Source organism: Ovis aries, chromosome 24 (genome assembly GCF_016772045.2).
Source record: "Ovis aries strain OAR_USU_Benz2616 breed Rambouillet chromosome 24, ARS-UI_Ramb_v3.0, whole genome shotgun sequence".
In the NCBI taxonomy this organism is placed as follows: domain Eukaryota; kingdom Metazoa; phylum Chordata; class Mammalia; order Artiodactyla; family Bovidae; genus Ovis; species Ovis aries.
In genome coordinates this window covers 2,251,206-2,267,811 of record NC_056077.1, presented here as the reverse complement: position 1 = coordinate 2,267,811, position 16,606 = coordinate 2,251,206, and the positions used below count along the sequence as shown (strand labels likewise).

Below are 16,606 nucleotides of genomic sequence, written 5' to 3'. Positions count from 1 at the left end.
AAACACAGATTTAATGGCTATTGGTAGTTTCAAATATAATTTAGATCATTTATTTACTTTTGGCTATGCTGGGTCTTCATTTCTGCATGCAGACTTTCTCTAGTTGCAAAGAGCCAGGATTACTCTCTAGCAGCAGTGTGCAGGCGTCTCATTGTGGTGGCTTCGCTTGTTGCAGAGCACGGGCTCCATGGTGCACGGGCTTCCATAGTTGCGGCTCTCAGGCCCTAGAGCGTGGGCTCAGTAGTTGTGGCATGTGGGCTTAGTTGCCCCGCAGCATGTGGAATCGTCCTGGACCAGGGATCAAACCTGTTTCCTGCATTGGCAGGCGGATTCCTAACTACTGGGCCACCAGGGAAGTTCTCTAACACAATTTAAATGCATGGACTGCTATGAAGATTACTGTATGTCCTTGAAACATCTAAGTCCATGCCCCACTCTGCTTGTGGTCCAGCTTCCTCACTTGGGAGGACCCTGGCACTGTCCACTGGCAGGTATACACTGAGCACCTACTGTGTGTCAGGGACACAAAGCCATCACGCTGTGCACCTCTCCCATCCAGATGTATCGCCACTCTTCCAGGGACAGTCCTCCCCAGTAAAGGGTGCCATCCCTTCCAGCCTCCTTCAGGACCTTGTCCATAACCATCCCCTCTCTTGATACTGGCCATTCCACCTCTCCTGCCATGCCAACTCAGACCCTACAACCTACAGGGGATGTTAAAGCAGAGCTCAGCTTTGGGGTCAACTGAGTTTAATCCCAACTTTGCACTGTCCAGTTGGTGACTGTCTATGGCTCATGTTCCTCATCTATAAATGGGGACATTAATCATCCCCGCCTCTGGGAGTTGTCCTGTGATTCTGACAAGGTAGTGCAGCGCTCAGTGCCTAGATACTTACTGACTGCCAGTAAACCAAGGCAGCCAGCAAGTACTGCGCCAGCCAGCCCTGGCAAGACCGAGCAGCGTCTCCCACTCCTGCCAGTGAGCCACGCACACTGCCTCTGGGTGGCAAAGCGGGATTTGTGACCTCCTGTCAAATCAATTCTTCCCATGACCAGATCCACCAATGAAACTGAATGGGAGACACAGAAGGAAGGTGCTAGTGGGTACTAGCTACTCCTAGCTAGTGGGTACACCAGGCAGGAACACTGTATACCATGCCCTTACGGCCCATGGTCCCTGTCCTCCAGCGCTTCCCAGACCAGCCAAGACCAAACAACAGGCCATAGGGGAACAAGCAGGGCCTTAAGGGTACTGAGGTTACTGGCTTTACCTCATGGGTTTGGGGGTGAGGCGGGCCCCAGAGTAGACTTTATGGAGATTAGGGACCCAAGAGAGGAGCAGAGATTTGACACACTAGGAGTTGGAGGTCTGGATCGCCTGGCACAGGGTAAGTGCTTGGGAAGCTGGGACCTGCTAGTCTGCTCCCTGGCCCTCGTGAAAGTAATGAGAAAACTACACTGACTGTATGAACTGGCAATTCCACTTCTAAGTGTCTACCCAAGAGAAATGAAGGCCTGTGTCTGGAAATGAACATGTAGGAAGAACCTTCATAGGGGCATTACTTACAATGGCCCCAAACTGGAAGCCACCCAAATGCCCATCAAGTGAGGAACAGGGGAGTAAATTCTTACAATGACCCATGTGGCAATTTAAAAAAACAAAACAAAAAAAAAACACTGAGAAGAATGGATTTCATTGATACTATGTTGATCCATAAAAAGGAATAACCAGGAGTACACAGGGCAAGCTCCTGCAAAATAGTCCAGGACAGGCAAAGGAGGCTGTGACTCACTCTTTGGTGACAGAAGTCAGAAAAGCAACTGGAGGGGTAACCTCTAGGGACACCTAGCGACCTGAGAGAACTTTCTGGAGTGATGGAAATATTCTATACCTTGATCTCGGCTGTTTACACAGGCCTGTTCAGTTGCCCAGTTGTATCCAACTCTTTAAAATCCTATGAGGCTGCACACTTAAGATTTATGCACGTTATGTTTTGTGTGTGTCCGACTCTGCAACCCCATGGACTGCAGCACGCCAGGTTTCCCTGTCCTTCACTATGTCCCAGAGTTTGCTCAAATTCACATCCATTGAATCAGTGATACCACCTAACCATCTCATCTTTTGTCGCCCCCTTCTCGTCCTGCCCTCAATTTTTCCCAGCACCAGAGTCTTTTCCAATGAATCAGCTCGTCTCATCAGGTGGCCAAACTTTTGGAGCATCAGCTTCAGCAACAGTCCTTCCAATGAATATTCAGGATTGATCTGTATGTTTTATGCCTCCATAAAAGTTAGTAATACGTAGTAATGATGAGAGCGACCAGTTACTGAGTGCTGTATCCTAGGCACTAACGTCCTTCTCTTAGACCCTGATCCCACTGCCCTGTAAATGATTCGTCCACATGACCACCAAGCACAGGGAAAGCGGTTTTGCAAAGGCCTGGAAACGCCTTTCCAGAACGCAAGGCTTGTTAGGAAGGAGCCTGGGCCTGCCTCTCAGGAAAGGCCATAATCGGCCAATGCGCAGACACTGCGTCCACGGCGCAGGGAACCTCCCAGCGCCGACCCAGCAAAGGTGCGGACGTGACTCCGGCCCAAAGGGGAGAGCGGACCCCTCCCGCCGCAATCCCGCGGAGCGCGCAGCCTGCAAGATCGGAGACAAGCCAGCCATTCACAGCCGGCCCGGCGCGGGGGTCACTCGATTCAGGGCCTCCGTCACCTAGGCTGACCAAGCGCCTCCAATGGGCGAGCTGTCCCGCAGCAGCCAATGAACAGCAGCCTTACGTCCTGCGCCGGCGCTCCGGTTCCTCGGCCGAATTTCCGCAGTGAGCGCTCCACGCAGAATGCCGGTTGGCTCCCAGCCAGCCAATCATCGCAGCGCCTAGGGCGCTCCAGCCAATGGCCACCCGCCTGCCCGCGGCGGACCGTGACGGTTGGTCCGGCGCTCCCGCAGCCCGCGGGAAGCGGGGGCGGATTGGCGCAGGCGGGGCCCAATGGGCCGCACGCGCGAGGCGCGGGGCCTATGAGCGCGCCGGGGGCGGGGCGGGCCCGGCAGCAGGCGGCTGCGAGGAAGAGCGGGCGGCCGGTGGCGGCGGCGGCGGCGGTGGCGGCGTCGGCGGCCGGTGGCGGCGGCGGGCGGCCATGGCGGAGGCGGAGGCGGAGGCCGGCGGCGACGACGGCCGCTGCGTGCGGCTGAACGCCGAGCGGGCCCAGGCGCTGCTGGCCGACGTGGACACGCTGCTGTTCGACTGCGACGGCGTGCTGTGGCGCGGCGAGACGGCGGTGCCCGGCGCGCCCGAGACCCTGACGGCGCTGCGGGCCCGCGGCAAGCGCCTCGGCTTCATCACCAACAACAGCAGCAAGACCCGCGAGGCCTACGCTGAAAAGCTGCGGTGCCTGGGCTTCGGCGGCCCGGCGGGGCCCGACGCTGGCCGCGAGGTCTTCGGCACGGCCTACTGCACCGCGCTCTACCTGCGCCAGCGCCTGGCCGGCCCGCCGGCCCCCAAGGCCTACGTGCTGGGCAGCGTGGCCCTGGCCGCCGAGCTGGAGGCCGTGGGCGTCTCCTGCGTGGGCGTGGGCCCCGAGCCGCTGCGGGGCGACGGCCCCGGCGACTGGCTGGACGCGCCCCTGGAGCCCGATGTGCGCGCCGTCGTGGTGGGCTTCGATCCGCACTTCAGCTACATGAAGCTCACCAAGGCCGTGCGCTACTTGCAACAGCCCGACTGCCTGCTTGTGGGCACCAACATGGACAACCGACTCCCCCTGGAGAACGGCCGCTTCATCGCGGGTCCGTGCGCCCCGGGTGGAGGGAGGCTGGAGGGCGGGCAGCGAGCCCCTCCCGGCCTCTGACCCCCGGCACGCGTCCCTTCCCTCTCCACCCCCGCAGGTACCGGCTGTCTGGTCCGAGCCGTGGAGATGGCCGCCCAGCGCCAAGCCGACATCATAGGGAAGCCCAGCCGCTTCATCTTCGACTGCGTGTCCCAGGAGTACGGCATCCACCCAGAGCGCACCGTCATGGTGGGCGACCGCCTGGACACAGACATCCTCCTGGGCGTGACCTGTGGTCTGAAGACCATCCTCACCCTCACGGGCGTCTCCAGTCTGCGAGACGTGAAAAGTAATCAGGAAAGTGACTGCATGGCTAAGAAGAAAATGGTCCCTGACTTCTATGTTGACAGCATAGCCGACCTTTTGCCTGCCCTTCAAGGTTAAAGATTTAGTGTCTTTAATCTCCAGAATAAAAAGAAAATTGAAAATCACTTACCCAAATTAATAGGTGGGGCTTCAGCATCGCTCAGCTAGATGGCTTCAAGTTTGCTTACTTGGAGTTAAGCAGCGGCACTAGTTGTTAACCTTGTAAGTAAATGTTTGGGGCGCGACTTTGTTTACAGATACTTACATTTTAAAATGCACTTTTAAGCTTGGAGGGCATTGTGGGGATCCTGGGCCTTAGGTGCCAGTGGGCCTTGCTGTTGGGTTCAGTGTGTGTCCAGGATTCAGGTAACCTCAGGGCCTACTGGTGAGACTGAGGTGGGTCTAGGGGTGTCATGTATTTATTGAAAGTTTCAGGAATCAGTGGGGAGGAGGGACTGATCATTTCCACTGTTGTGAGCAACTTGTGCAAACCAAGCCGGGGCCCCATCGGTGTGGTCCTCAGAGGAACCTGCTGCCGCCTCAGGTCTTCACCTGCTGGGTGGAAGCGAAGGAAAGGGCTGCTCTTGGGTGGAGCCTCCCTGTCCATGGGGTCTGGGGTGCTGCCCTCACCACCCCACACTTCCTTCAAAACCACTCCGATGTCACAACTGAGTGTCTGTTCCGTTTTAGAGACGAGGGCTGCCACCCTCATGCAGTCGTGCATTTCTGTAAACTCAGCCCGGCTGAGCCTGGTCCTTTCCAAACGTGCATGTAAACCCAGGTGGTCTGGACAGCCTGTTGCTTGGCGAGCAGCCAGGAAGGCATGAATGCCGTCGTTGAACTCAGGGCTGCCGTTCAGGGAGCTCAGAGCAGCATTGGTACCAAAAGTTTTTATTTTTTAGCTTTCTAACAATTTTGTCAGGTGGTGGACTTGAAGCGTAAGCGTATGGTTAATAGCTGTGCTCTGTCTTATAGGGAAAATCCCACTGAAGAAATCTGCGGGCCCGATAGCCAGCAGTTGGGCCAAAGGCATGTGCTGGCCAAAGAATGCTTATCACCCAAGGCTCCCTCTGGGTAGGGGAGGAAAGAGGTGTCCCCCAAAACAGGAATTGAATCTCTTCCTGTCTTCCCAGACACTTGGTTGGGATAGGTGTCATATGCCAGGGCTCCCTGAAGCCATGTGTTTTGACCCTGAGGTACCTTGTCATTTGCCAGTGGGAGAACTGGCTGGGTCCACTGACTAGCCAAGGGTTCTTGGCAGAGTGCCGTGGCATTTTCTGCCTGCTCCCTGAGTTGCTGACCTTTGAGGATGGGCCGCTGGCTGCACTTGTAGGGGAGTGCCTGGGAAGCTGTTCCTTTTGGCCGACTACTTCCTGGTGCCTCGCCACACACCCAGCAGCTTCTGCTCAGAGCCCATGGTTCTCTCCTAGCCTCAAGATCACCTTGCTCCTTCACCCACCCTCTTAAGAGTTCTCAGAGCAATAAAGCGTGTCCTGAGCCTTGGCTCCTCCCAGGCCTCAGCGTCTGGGGTTCAGACTCTGCCGGGGGCGACGTGAGGGCAGCGGCGCCTGTGAGCTTGGTGGTGCTGACGTTGGCTCTGCAAGGTCGGCTCAAGGTGGGTCTGGATGTTGAGCAGGCCTGTCAGGGCGTTGTCACCCACACCAGGAGCGTGCGGCAGCCGGCGACACCTCTCTCTTGCCTGGGCAGCGGCCCAGGAGCCTGTGCATCCTATCCCCCCACCCCTGTTGCACTGTGTGAACCCAAAGGTGTATTAAACTCTCGACTGCAGTTGACTCTGGTGTTCCTTGCTCTCGCCTGGACAGCAGCCTCTGCGTGGAGGGTGCAGCTGTCTCGCCACAGCCGGATGGCCAGGGAGCGGGAGGGGGTACCCTCAGGACAAGGCCATTCTGGGACTCCAGTTCAATTTGGGACTCTGAGCACAGAAACTCCGCCCTGTTTGAGGCCCACTACAGAGAGACGGGTTCTGAAGAATGAGGAAAAACAAGGCACAAAAAATAACCAGAGAAGGAAGCGATCATGGGGTGAAGCTGGTGAAGGACACCCACTGCCTGAAACCTGCCAGTGCTGGGAGCTACTGGGTTTTGGGATCCATAGCCCAAAGCGGCTGGAAACGCATGGCACCGGTCAGTTAGGGACAGCCATGCTGGGCCAGGCAGGGGTCTGTGGGCACGAGGCTGGCCTCACCATCCTGCAGTATGCAGGCAATCCAGGAGGCTGCCCCTCCAGCAGTGGAACCTCCTAGAAGCTGCCCTGGTCTTGGGCAGGCACCTGCGGGCTGCCTTGCATTGGTGGGGACTGGGAAGCAGCTGGGGTGCCTGGGAGGAAAGGGAAGTGGCAGAGTCCTATGAAACAGCCACTTGCTGATGGCCCGCTGTATGCCAGGCCCCGTGCCCAGAGTGTAGAGGTAACCTGAGAGACTGGGAACAGGCATCTACAGGAAAATGAAATCAGCCCCCGGCCAGACTTTGTATTAAAAAGTCCTGGGCAACCTGGGCTGCCCTCTGCGCCAGCCACTGGGTCTCCACTTCCACAACGGCTCTTGAGCTGCCAGGCCCATGTGCGCTCTGGTCTGCACAGACCAGGCATCAGGAGAGCCAGGCAGCGATGAGCAGCCCCTCCAGGCGTCTCTGACTGGGATATCAGGTGGCTGGGCTGGGGAGGAAGCAGGGGGGTCAGACGGGGAGGGGGCCAGAAGGACTGGCTCATCGGAGGTGTCCTGAGGTTTCCCAGCCGACTCGGGAGCAGCAGACAATCTCGCATTGTCCCCTGGCTGCACAGCATGGGGCAGGGGAGCCACTGGGCCCAGCACCCCACACCTGCGAGGGTGAGCGCTTCCCCCACTCACACCCTCTTGGGGACAGAGGCCCAGGGCTGCCTGGCAGGGCAGGAAGAGCATCTGTCTCCTGAACTTCCTCAGCCTCTATCGCCCCTGAAGGAGCCCACTGCCTGGCCTCCACTCTGGGCCCTACTGACTCCGATGTGCCTCCAGGTGGAGACCAAGCCCTGCCACGGGCGCTGGAGAGCTCCTGGCCTGCTGCTGCTGCTGCTGCTGGCGCTGGTCACCGCCGCTGCTGTGGTTGGAGGGCTCCTTGGTTTCAGCCACAGCCCTCCTCAGGTGAGGCCCTTCTCAGGACCCAGGCAGAGGCTCAGACAGTCGGGAGGAGGAGGAGACCAGCCCTCCAGTGGGGCCAGGGCAGGGAGCAGACATCAGAAACCCAGAGGAGTGGTGGGTCAGAGCCCTGTAGCTGGGCTGGGGGTGTGTTGAGGCAGCCCCAGCCTGGCCAGCGACCTCCCGCCTCCCACTCAGGCCCCTCTGCAGACTCTCCGCCTGAGCCTCCCGAGCCCAGGCATGCCCCGGTCCAACCAAACTGAGCAGGTAGATGTGGCTCAGAACGTGGCAACCATCTGGGTGACTCCAGCCCAGAGCAACCGCAGCTGGGCAGTGCTATTCGACGGGCAGAGCGTGAGTGGACTGGCAGGGCGGGGTGTGGGGGCGGGGGGGGGTTCAGGTGGCCCTGCCTCACCTGCCTGCCTGCCCAGGGCTGCGTCTGTTACCGGCCCTCGGAGCACCAGGCCTGCTTCCTGCGCCTGATGGAACCCCGAGACCGTGAGACTCTGCAGCTGCTGGTGAACACCTCTCAGGTGAGGAGCCTCCAGCCAGGGGCCGGACAAAGGGTCCTGTGTGCAGCCTGGGCCCAGGGCGGGCTGGGGCTCCAGTTTCAGGGGAACAGAAGCTCTGTCTTCCTGTGGACGAGGGTGCTGACAAGAGCCGGGGCAGGGCTGGCATGCCACCAGCATGTCCTGGGGTGCATGGGCCCCACCCCGCCAGAAGCAGCGCAAGCATCCTTCTCTGCAGCTCCAGGCGACGCAAAGCCCCAGCCAGGACACCCACTACGCCCAAGAGCTGCTGGCAGTGCTTGGGAGCCAAGAGGTGGACCCTGCCCAGGTCGGGGCTCCCGTGCAGCACCTTTGTGCCAAGACTCCCATTTACTGGGCCCGACGTGCAGAGGGTAAGTTGGGGCAGGCTGTGCGGAGGGGCCTGGGCTCCCTTAGGACAGTCTGGGGACGGAGCGCAAAGGGTCCTTTGGGGTTCACAGAGACCCCTCCTCCAGGGCCCCAGAGGCAGCGGCTGATCTACCTATGTATCGACATCTGCTTCCCGAGCAACATCTGTGTGTCCGTCTGCTTTTATTACCTCCCGGACTGAGCCCCCAGCCTGGTCCCACAGGCCGGTCACCTGGCCGACCCTGTCACCAGTCCACAGAGGGTGGCAGGGATAATAAACCACTCCACCTGGCCGTGACGGTATTCTCTGTGGCCTTGGGGACGCAAAACAGGGCTGGCGTTGGGGGCGGGGGGGCGGGCGGCTGAGGAGGCCCCAGCTGGGGGTAAGCGCCAGCCTCAGACGCCCTTGGTGGCTCTAGGTCCCGTGGGTCAAGAGTTTCTGAAGGAATGAGCCCTGCTGCATCCACATAAGCAGCCAGGGCTGAGAAAGTCCCGGAGTGGACTGGCCTGGCCAGGGGGGCCAGGGTCACTCAGTCCAGTCCAGCAAGCCTCGGATGAAGCAGCCAGCCCATGGGTGTCACGTTGACCTGGGCAGTTGGACAGACACACCCGGCTGGTGCCGCCTGGACGGCTGCCTGCAGTGCCCAGGAACAAGGCTAGCCCAGCACGCTGTCATTGAAGGCCAAGCACACGACGGCTTTCTGGTGGCCGCCGTACTCTCTCTTGATCTCGCCTGTCTCCACGCACCAGAGCCGGGCCAGGTTGTCAGAGGAAGCTGCAGGGAGGGAGGGAGAGCACGGATGGGGTTCGGGGAGCAGCCCCGGGCCGGGCCAGTGGGGCGGGGGGCAGGGCGGCGGGGCCCACCGGTGACGATGTACTGCGAGTCCCCCGAGAAAGCGCAACCCCACATCCAGCCCCGAGATGATTCTCCGGGGTTGCTGCTCTTGATGCTCAGCTCCGTCATCAGGGAGAAGTTGGACGTCCTCCAGATCTTGCATGTCTGGTCAGCGGAGCAGGTGGCGAGGAGCCTGGGGGCGGGGGTGAGCACGGCAGGGGTGCCATCAGCAGCCGCTCCCATCCCGCACTCCTGTGCTGTCCTCCAAGCAGACCCCAAAGCATCAGGCCCCCAGCCCCAGGCACACCACCTCCTGCCCCCCAGCCCTGCACACACGTGGAGTCGGGGCTGAAGCGGCACTGCAGGGCATAGCGGGTGTGCGCCGGGATCTTGGTCTTGGGGATGAGCTGTGTCACCTCATCGCCAATGCCTCCGGTCAAGTTCCAGACATAGCAGTTCCCCTGCCAGGGAGGAGGGAAGTCACAGGAGGCCGGGGCCTCCAGTCTGATGGGTCGGGGAGGATACCCAGCAGCAAGGCCTAGATCCAGGGGCTGCCACCCAGCACTGCGGCTACGCACAAGGACCTGGGGGCCGGGGATATGTGACAAGGAGCACCTGGGAGACCCGGCCCTGAGCAAGGGCCACGCCTGATGGGCTGAGGGCAGGAGGTCATGCCTGGCCTTCCTGAAGGATGCGCCTGGCCTTCCTGAAGGATGCGCCTGGCCAACAGGAATGTGCAGAACAAGACAGGATGAGGGCAGCCAGACACAGGGAACTTCAGGGCAAAGGCTTGGGAGTGGACAGTTTGGAGATGTCGAGGGATAACTGATTCGCTGAGATCAAATGGACATTAAAGGGAGAAAAGGAGGCTGGATAGGAGCCCAGGGGTCAGATGGCAGGGTCCTGAGGCCCTGGTAAGGAGCCCGGGGCATCTCAGTGTTAACCTAGGAGAAGGAGGTGGTCAGGCTGCTCCTGCTGAAGGACAGGGAGATGTCACAGGGGAAGGAAGTCAGAGAGGCTCCAGCCACTGTCAGGAGAGAGGAGGGAAACTGGAACCAAGAGGAGAGAGGGAAGTGGACAACTGGAAAGAATGGAGGTGGAGAGGCCCCGTCTGCCGCATGGGCCATGGCCGGCGGCGAGAGGCTGCACTGGGCATGACCCCCAGGGTTCTGGCTCTAGGGGCTAGGTCAGAGCTGGAGCCCCGGCTGGGGAAGCAGGACTCGGGAGGAGAGGGGAGAGGCCACAGGGACACATGGGGCATGAGCCCACCTGCAGGAACAGGGTTCTAAAGAACAGGGCACCGAGCTGCACCCTCTCCCCGGGGCTCACAGTGCTATTGACAGCAGCCATGTAGCTGGCGTCTGGGTCGATGTGGGCGGACGTGATGGAGACCTCTGGCTCCGGGATCAGCTGCTCATTGTGGTCGGTTTTCAAGTCCCAGATGTGGATGGCGCCACTTTGGTCACCCACGATGAGCTCCGCCTGAGGAGGTGTCAGGGAGGTGAGGCCGGGCAGCACCCCTGCCCTCCAGAGCCCCAGGATGCCCAGCCTCAGGCGGCCCCCTCACCTGGTTGGGGTGCAGGCACACACAGTTAATCGGCGCATTCACCTGGAAGATTCGCTGACACTGCAGGTTCCGGGACCTTCGAGATGGGGGGACACACCCCGTCCGTGGTGCGTGGCCGTCGGTGCCCCCCTCCTCCCCGAGAGACCCTTTCCTTTGCTCTTTGGTACAGCTCATTCCAGACCCCTCTGTGGGATCAGGCTAGGGATCTGCTCGGGGTGGGGGGGAGGGGGTCTTTGTGGGTCTGCCTCCCTGCCCTACCTGCTTTCCTCACCTGCCTTCAAGAAGTCACCTGCATAGACAGTCTCCTGGGCTGGCCCTCACCCTACCCACCTGGGCAGCAAGCTGCTCCCCACCCACCCACCCCCCGTGCCCACACCTGAGGTCCCAGATGCGGGCGGTGCAGTCCTCCCCGCCCGTGTACATCCAGCGCCCATCCTCGTGGAAGCCCACCGACGCGACGTTCTTGTTGACCCCATCGTAACTGATGATGGGGTTGGGGTTATTGGAGTTGAGGTCATACATGCGAATGTGCTGGTAACCTAGGAGCAGAGACCAAACAAGTGAGGCTGTGCCGACGGACCTAGGAGAAACCAGGGGTTGGGGTGGAGGGCAGGGTACCTGCAGCTGCAATCATGGTGCGGTCGGGTGTGATCTCCAGCGCGTTCACCTGCTGGGTCTGTTAAGGAGGGTGACCAACAGGGGCCTCCAAGGCCTCCACCCCGGCGGGTTCAGGGCCGCGTCCTTCCCACCGGGCATCCTGTCCGGCACCACCCGCCCCATCGCCCCAGCGGAGGATACGGAGTCCTGGTGCTGCACAGTTCGCGTACAGATCCCGCTGTGGGCCTGCCAGAACCGCACCGTGTGGTCATAGCCTGCAGTGGCCAAGATGACGGGGTCACTGCCCACTGTGCCTGGAGACGTATTCATGGTGTGGCTGCCGAAGGGCTCCGAGCGACACAGGGCACTAGGTCTGACCCGCAGGGGCCAGAGATCAGAGCATCTAGAGCAGAGATAGGGAGTGCAGTGTTTAGAGAATACCCTACGTCCTAAGTACGTTACAGCAGATTACTCGGTGCTGGGGAATAATGAAATCATCCCCATTTTAGACACGGAGAAAACCGAGGCGCGGAGAGGTTCAGGGCAACCGGCAAGGGACAGCTCCGCGCTCCGAGCCGCTGCCTCCGTCCCCCGCCCCGAGAGCCGCCGCCGGAACGCCCTCCCACCAGCGGCCTGCAGGGGGCAGTCGCGCCGCGGGCGCCGCGGTACCGCAGGGGCGGGCCGCGCGTGCGCAGGACTGCGCACTGGCCCGCGAGCAAAGCCTGAGCGCGGCGACCGCGCGTGCGTAGTGGGCCTGCGGCGGGCCCTGTGGGGCGGCGTGGCGGAGCTCCCTGGCTGGACCCTCGAGCTTCCCTGCGCTCCGCCGACCGCCCTGACTCTGTCCCGCGGAGCCAGCGCCCCCCGGGCGCGCTCTCCCGGCCCCTGGATGTCGCCTTCCAGCCCTCGTCCCGCGCCCCCCGTACCTTTCAGGCGGCTCCCCGCTCCGCCGCGGCCCAGGACGGCTAGCGGAGCCGGAGCAGGTCGATAAAGGCAGAGCATCGAGTTATCGATGGGCTAGTAGGGCGACACCAAGGGGCGCGAGGGAAGGGGGTGGCGGGGACGAGACTGAAGCCCTGGGGTAGAAGGCTCCTGTCTCCTGGCAAGAAGCGGTACAGGCCCCGGGACGAAAGCAGCGACCCCAGCCTTTTCCCCTCTCGGGGACCCCACCCTCCCGAGAGCGGTTCCCTAGGCTGGATGGTACCATCCTCCTCCCCCCCCCCCCATCCGTCTGGTGCCCACTAGGATTCCCAGGTAATTTACAGGACATCCAGTTGCATTTGATTTCAGGTAAGCAACGTGTTTTGTTGAGTACAGCCTAAATATTGCACGGGATATACTTATACTAAAAAGTTCTACGTTGCTTGCGTGAAATTCAAGTGTGGTTAGGTGTCCTGTAGTTTTATTTGCTACATCAGGCAACCCCTAGTCTGGGCCCTGTCAGGCCTGTGCAGACCCATCGGACCCTCAGGTCCCTTCACTAATCCCAGTGACCCGTCCATTACTGGGGTCCCTCGCGGCTTCTCTTCCATCCAGCCTTCCCACATTCTACACACGTGGCCTCAGAAAAAAAATAAAAAGAATCTTGCGACAGCCTCTCCCAGGGCATCTTCCCACCAGGCTTCTAAATTGAGCTGCACCCCTTTTCCTTCCTCTGGCCCCTTGACCAAGGCCATGTCCCCTGCCTATCCACCCAGGCCCTGGTCCCGGCAACCTTCCTCCCTGAATCTTCCCTCTTTCCTTCCTGTCAGCGTTTCTTTTTCTTGTCTTTCTTTAATTTTTTGTCTGTGCACCATGTGGCATGCGGGATCTTAGTTCCCCGACCAGGGATTGAACCTGTGTCCACTGCAGTGGAAGCACCAAGCCTGAACCCCTGGACTGCCAGGGAAGTCCCTCCCTCAGCATTTCCACACCATCCTTCCAGACGGCACCCTTTCAGAAATCCAGCCTCACTTCTCACTAGCAGCTTGACTCGCTGTCAGCTGTCATGTTTTACTCCCAGCTCTCCAGTGAGAGTTTCACAAGGTCACTGGCCATCTCACACTGCCAAACGCAGCACATACTTTTCTCATGCATCTTGCTACGTCTGTCTACACAGTGGCTGACAGCACTGCTCCTAGAAAGCTCCTGTGACTGTTGCTAGCTTCTTACCCCCCGCTTTCATTCTCTTTCTCTGCCTTCCCCTCAAGGCTGGCAGCCTCCAGAGATCCTGTGTCCACCCTGTCCCTGGGGCTCCTGCCCACTCTCCAGGGATTTCAGTACCTTCCTTGCTCCGGGTCCTTCCTTCCCTGTCTCCAGCTCACAGCCAGCTCCCTGTTTGACATTGTCCATCAAGGGCCCCACAGACCCCTCTGCTTCCCATGGCCAAGACAGTTCATGATAGACCTGCCCCTAAAGGCTTTCTCTTCTGTGTGTGGTGCCCACCCATAAGTGACAGCCAGACAGGATCCCATGGACCACCACCCCCTCTCAGGAGCAGCTTCCCCATCACCCTTCTCCTGCCCCCTCCAAGCTGTCCTTCACATTATAGAGTGGTCTTCTGTATACCTAAGACTGAGGACTTCCCTGGTGATCCAGTGGTTAAGAATATACCATCTAATGCAGGGACTGCTCCTGCTGCTAAGTCGCTTCAGTCGTGTCCGACTCTGTGCGACCCCAGAAATGGCAGCCCACCAGGCTTCGCCGTCCCTGGGATTCTTCAGGCAAGAACACTACAGTGGGTTGCCATTTCCTTCTCCAGTGCAGGAAAGTGAAAAGTGAAAGTGAAGTCGCTCAGTCCTGTCCAACTCTTTGCGACCCCATGGTCTGCAGCCCGCCAGGCTGCTCTGTCCATGGGGTTTTCCAGGCAAGAGTACTGGAGTGGGTTGCCATTGCCTTCTTCCTAATGCAGGGGATGTGAGTTCAATCCCTGGTCGGGGAGCCAAGATCCCACATGCCGCAGGGCAACTAAGCCCACGCATTGCAGGTACTAAGCTTACAGCTAGTGAGCTTACATGCCACAACTAAGACCTGATGCAGCCAAACATAAATAAATATTTTTAACTAAAAAAAAATCCTAAGCCTAAACCTTGTAAGAATCCTGCAAGTGTCACCCATCACCCTTCAGACTCCTGGGCCCAGCCCCTGCCAACCCTGCAGCTTTCTCCTCTCCACTGCACAAGCCACGAGTGAACGGCAGTCTCAGAATTCACTGCACCCTCTCTTTGAACCCTTGCCCACACCTAGGATGTGTCATCTCTGCCTCTTTACCTGCTGAACTTCTGATTTTTTTAGCACCTTTCATAGCTTTGAGAGCTTATTCTGTATGAAGGGGCTATACCGAATGTTTTGTTTGAATTGAGGTGAAATTCACATTACATGAACGTTGCCATTTTTAAGTGAACAATTCAGTGGCACTTAATGTTGTGCAACCACCACTTCTGTCTAGTTCCAGAACATTCCCATCATTCCAAAAGAACCCCTCCTCCCCCACCACCCGTTAGGCACTCACTCCCCATCCCCCACCCCACCTCCCCTCAGCCCCTGGCAGCCAGTGATCCGCTTCCTGACTCCATGGATTTACCTCTTCTGGACAGTTCATAGCAATGAAGTCATACAATATATGGCCTTTTGTGTTTGGTTTCTTTCACTGGGCATAACATTTTCTAGGTTCATCCAGGTTGTAGCCTGTGTCAGTGAAAGTGAAAGTCGCTCAGTTGTGACCGACTCTTTGCAACCCCATGGACTATACACTCCATGGAATTCTCCAGGCCAGAATACTGGAGTGGGTAGCCTTTCCCTTCTCCAGGGGATCTTCCCAACCCAGGGATTGAACCCAAGTCTCCTGCATTGTAGGTGGTGCTTTACCAGCTGAGCCTCAAGGGACGCCTGTATTAGTACTTCATTCCTTTTTATGGCTGAACAATATTTCATTGTATGGATGGACCATATTTCATTTATCCGTTTTTCCATTCATTGATGGACACTTGATGAGATGGTTTCCACGTTTTAGCTAGTACAAATAATGCTTGCAATGAATGTTTCTGTTCAAGTACTTCTGAGTACCCGTTTTGATTTTGCTCGAGTATATAGTAGCAGTGGGGCTGCTGCGTCTTGTCATTCCACGTTTCAGTTTTTGAGGAACCGCCAAACTGGGCTGAGCCTTTTACCCACATTCTGCATTGGGTCTTCGCAATAACCCTGCCAAGGAGGAACCACTCCCATTTGGTAGGTGAGAAAACTGAGGCTTGGGGCTTCCTTGGTAGCTCAGTGGTAATCCACCTGCCAACTCAGGAGACGTGAGTTCGATCCCAATCCAGGAAGATCCCACATGCCACGGAGCAACAAAACTACTGAGCCCACATACCCTAGAGCCCATGCTCTTCAACAAAAGAAGCCACTGCAATGAGAAGCCCGGCACTGTAACTAGAGAGTAGCCCCCGCTCACTGCAACTAGAGAAAGCCTGCTCTGAGATGAAGACCCAAGACAGCCAAAAATAAATTAAATTGAAACCCCCCGAGACTCACAGATGTAGAGTCACACATCCCAGGGCACGTGGTTAGAACGCGGCAGAACCCACCCCACTGGGCTCAGCTACACCCTGACCTTGCCCCTTCTGGCTGGGCGACTGCATGCGGGCACACCCACCCCACAAACATGCTTATCTTCCTCTTGAAGTACAGGTGCTCCCCAGGGCAGCTCCGGGGAGTGGCAGATGGATATGCAGGCCTGGGAATACCTGAAGGATATCCAGAGCAGCATAAAGCCTGAGAGCCTGAGTGTGGGAGAGAGGCGGGCTCAGGAGAGGGCTGGGGGACACAGCCAGGTGTCTGAGTCCTGAGCATTTTTGTGAGGACTCGGTGGGGGGCTTCCCAGGTGACACCAGGGGTAAAGAAGCCCCTTGCCAATGCAGGAGACATAAGAGACACGAGTTCGATCCCTGGGTCAGGAAGATCCCCTGGAGGAGGACATGGCAACCTACTCCAGTCTTTTTGCCTGGAGAATCCCATGGGCAGAGGAGCCTGGCAGGCTACAGTCCACGGGATCGTACAGAGTTGGACATGACTGAAGTGACTTGGCACTGGGGGGAGGGCTGCATATGAGCCATGCCTAGGGGGTAACTGAGAGACCAGGCCAGGCTCCCTGTCCTGCCTGAGTAGCTCCAGCATCCCTGCTGGGCGGAAAAGGGAGACTCGACCCATAGCTGAGGATCCCTTCCATGTACTAAGCATCAGCTGAGCACTGTACAGAGGCGGCATCTTTGAGAATGATAGAAACCGTGGTAGCTCTCAGACTTCACGCTCCCAGCAGTCCACCGGGAGGGGACGTTCACCATCACCATTTTTTACATAAGGGGCTGGACCTCAGGGCCCTGGAGGGCTGGGGGGCACCAGGGAGCCCCTGGCAGGACATACAGTTGGTGGGCAGGAGCAGGGCTTGTGCTGCGGCCAGGGGAGGGGAGAGGTTGCTGTG

At 58.7% G+C, this 16,606-nt stretch overlaps 3 protein-coding genes across 6 annotated transcripts; 2 read left to right on the top strand and 1 right to left on the bottom strand.

Annotated features, from left to right (window-relative positions):
* The first annotated feature begins 1,133 nt into the window (after nucleotides 1-1,133).
* PGP (phosphoglycolate phosphatase) lies at nucleotides 1,134-4,257 on the top strand. The gene is made up of 2 exons (XM_027961183.3): nucleotides 1,134-3,785; nucleotides 3,885-4,257. Exons 1-2 carry the CDS (start codon nucleotides 2,897-2,899, stop codon nucleotides 4,208-4,210), a joined length of 1,215 nt encoding a protein of 404 aa, XP_027816984.2. The 5' UTR covers nucleotides 1,134-2,896; the 3' UTR covers nucleotides 4,211-4,257.
* A 1,781-nt stretch (nucleotides 4,258-6,038) lies between these two features.
* On the top strand, nucleotides 6,039-8,451 carry BRICD5 (BRICHOS domain containing 5). 3 transcript variants are annotated; one of them, XM_042239717.2, is made up of 5 exons: nucleotides 6,039-6,276; nucleotides 7,143-7,268; nucleotides 7,461-7,616; nucleotides 7,694-7,795; nucleotides 8,010-8,451. In XM_042239717.2, the coding sequence occupies exons 1-5, from the start codon at nucleotides 6,124-6,126 to the stop codon at nucleotides 8,358-8,360; spliced, it is 888 nt and encodes a 295-aa protein (XP_042095651.1). In that variant the 5' UTR covers nucleotides 6,039-6,123; the 3' UTR covers nucleotides 8,361-8,451. The 3 variants fall into 3 exon arrangements, with proteins under 3 accessions (XP_042095651.1, XP_042095652.1, XP_042095650.1); XM_042239718.2 differs by lacking the exon at nucleotides 6,039-6,276 and having other exon boundaries at nucleotides 6,833-7,268; nucleotides 8,010-8,163; nucleotides 8,266-8,451; XM_042239716.2 differs by lacking the exon at nucleotides 6,039-6,276 and having other exon boundaries at nucleotides 6,833-7,268.
* MLST8 (MTOR associated protein, LST8 homolog) lies at nucleotides 8,325-12,121 on the bottom strand. 2 transcript variants are annotated; one of them, XM_027961182.2, is made up of 9 exons: nucleotides 12,081-12,121; nucleotides 11,359-11,560; nucleotides 11,179-11,230; nucleotides 10,937-11,099; nucleotides 10,561-10,636; nucleotides 10,323-10,475; nucleotides 9,330-9,454; nucleotides 9,023-9,186; nucleotides 8,325-8,933 (listed from the first exon to the last, which is right to left on the bottom strand). In XM_027961182.2, exons 2-9 carry the CDS (start codon nucleotides 11,485-11,487, stop codon nucleotides 8,815-8,817), a joined length of 981 nt encoding a protein of 326 aa, XP_027816983.1. In that variant the 5' UTR covers nucleotides 11,488-11,560; nucleotides 12,081-12,121; the 3' UTR covers nucleotides 8,325-8,814. The 2 variants fall into 2 exon arrangements, with proteins under 2 accessions (XP_027816983.1, XP_042095649.1); XM_042239715.1 differs by having other exon boundaries at nucleotides 11,179-11,227.
* Between the last annotated feature and the right edge of the window lie 4,485 nt (nucleotides 12,122-16,606).

What these genes read in the sequence shown, in the direction of transcription:
- PGP (XM_027961183.3), top strand. Translation starts at nt 2,897, where the DNA reads ATGGCCACCCGCCTGCCCGCGGCGGACCGTGACGGTTGGTCCGGCGCT. An exon ending in GAACGGCCGCTTCATCGCGG is followed by an intron (nt 3,786 to 3,884) that starts GTCCGTGCGCCC and finishes CCACCCCCGCAG; the next exon opens with GTACCGGCTGTCTGGTCCGA.
- BRICD5 (XM_042239716.2), top strand. Translation starts at nt 6,933, where the DNA reads ATGGGGCAGGGGAGCCACTGGGCCCAGCACCCCACACCTGCGAGGGTG. An exon ending in TCAGCCACAGCCCTCCTCAG is followed by an intron (nt 7,269 to 7,460) that starts GTGAGGCCCTTC and finishes CCTCCCACTCAG; the next exon opens with GCCCCTCTGCAGACTCTCCG. An exon ending in TGCTGGTGAACACCTCTCAG is followed by an intron (nt 7,796 to 8,009) that starts GTGAGGAGCCTC and finishes CCTTCTCTGCAG; the next exon opens with CTCCAGGCGACGCAAAGCCC.
- MLST8 (XM_027961182.2), bottom strand. Translation starts at nt 11,487, where the DNA reads ATGAATACGTCTCCAGGCACAGTGGGCAGTGACCCCGTCATCTTGGCC. An exon ending in TGGCTGCTGTCAATAGCACT is followed by an intron (nt 9,455 to 10,322) that starts GTGAGCCCCGGG and finishes CCTCCCTGGCAG; the next exon opens with GGGAACTGCTATGTCTGGAA. An exon ending in CGCTTCAGCCCCGACTCCAC is followed by an intron (nt 9,187 to 9,329) that starts GTGTGTGCAGGG and finishes CCCCGCCCCCAG; the next exon opens with GCTCCTCGCCACCTGCTCCG.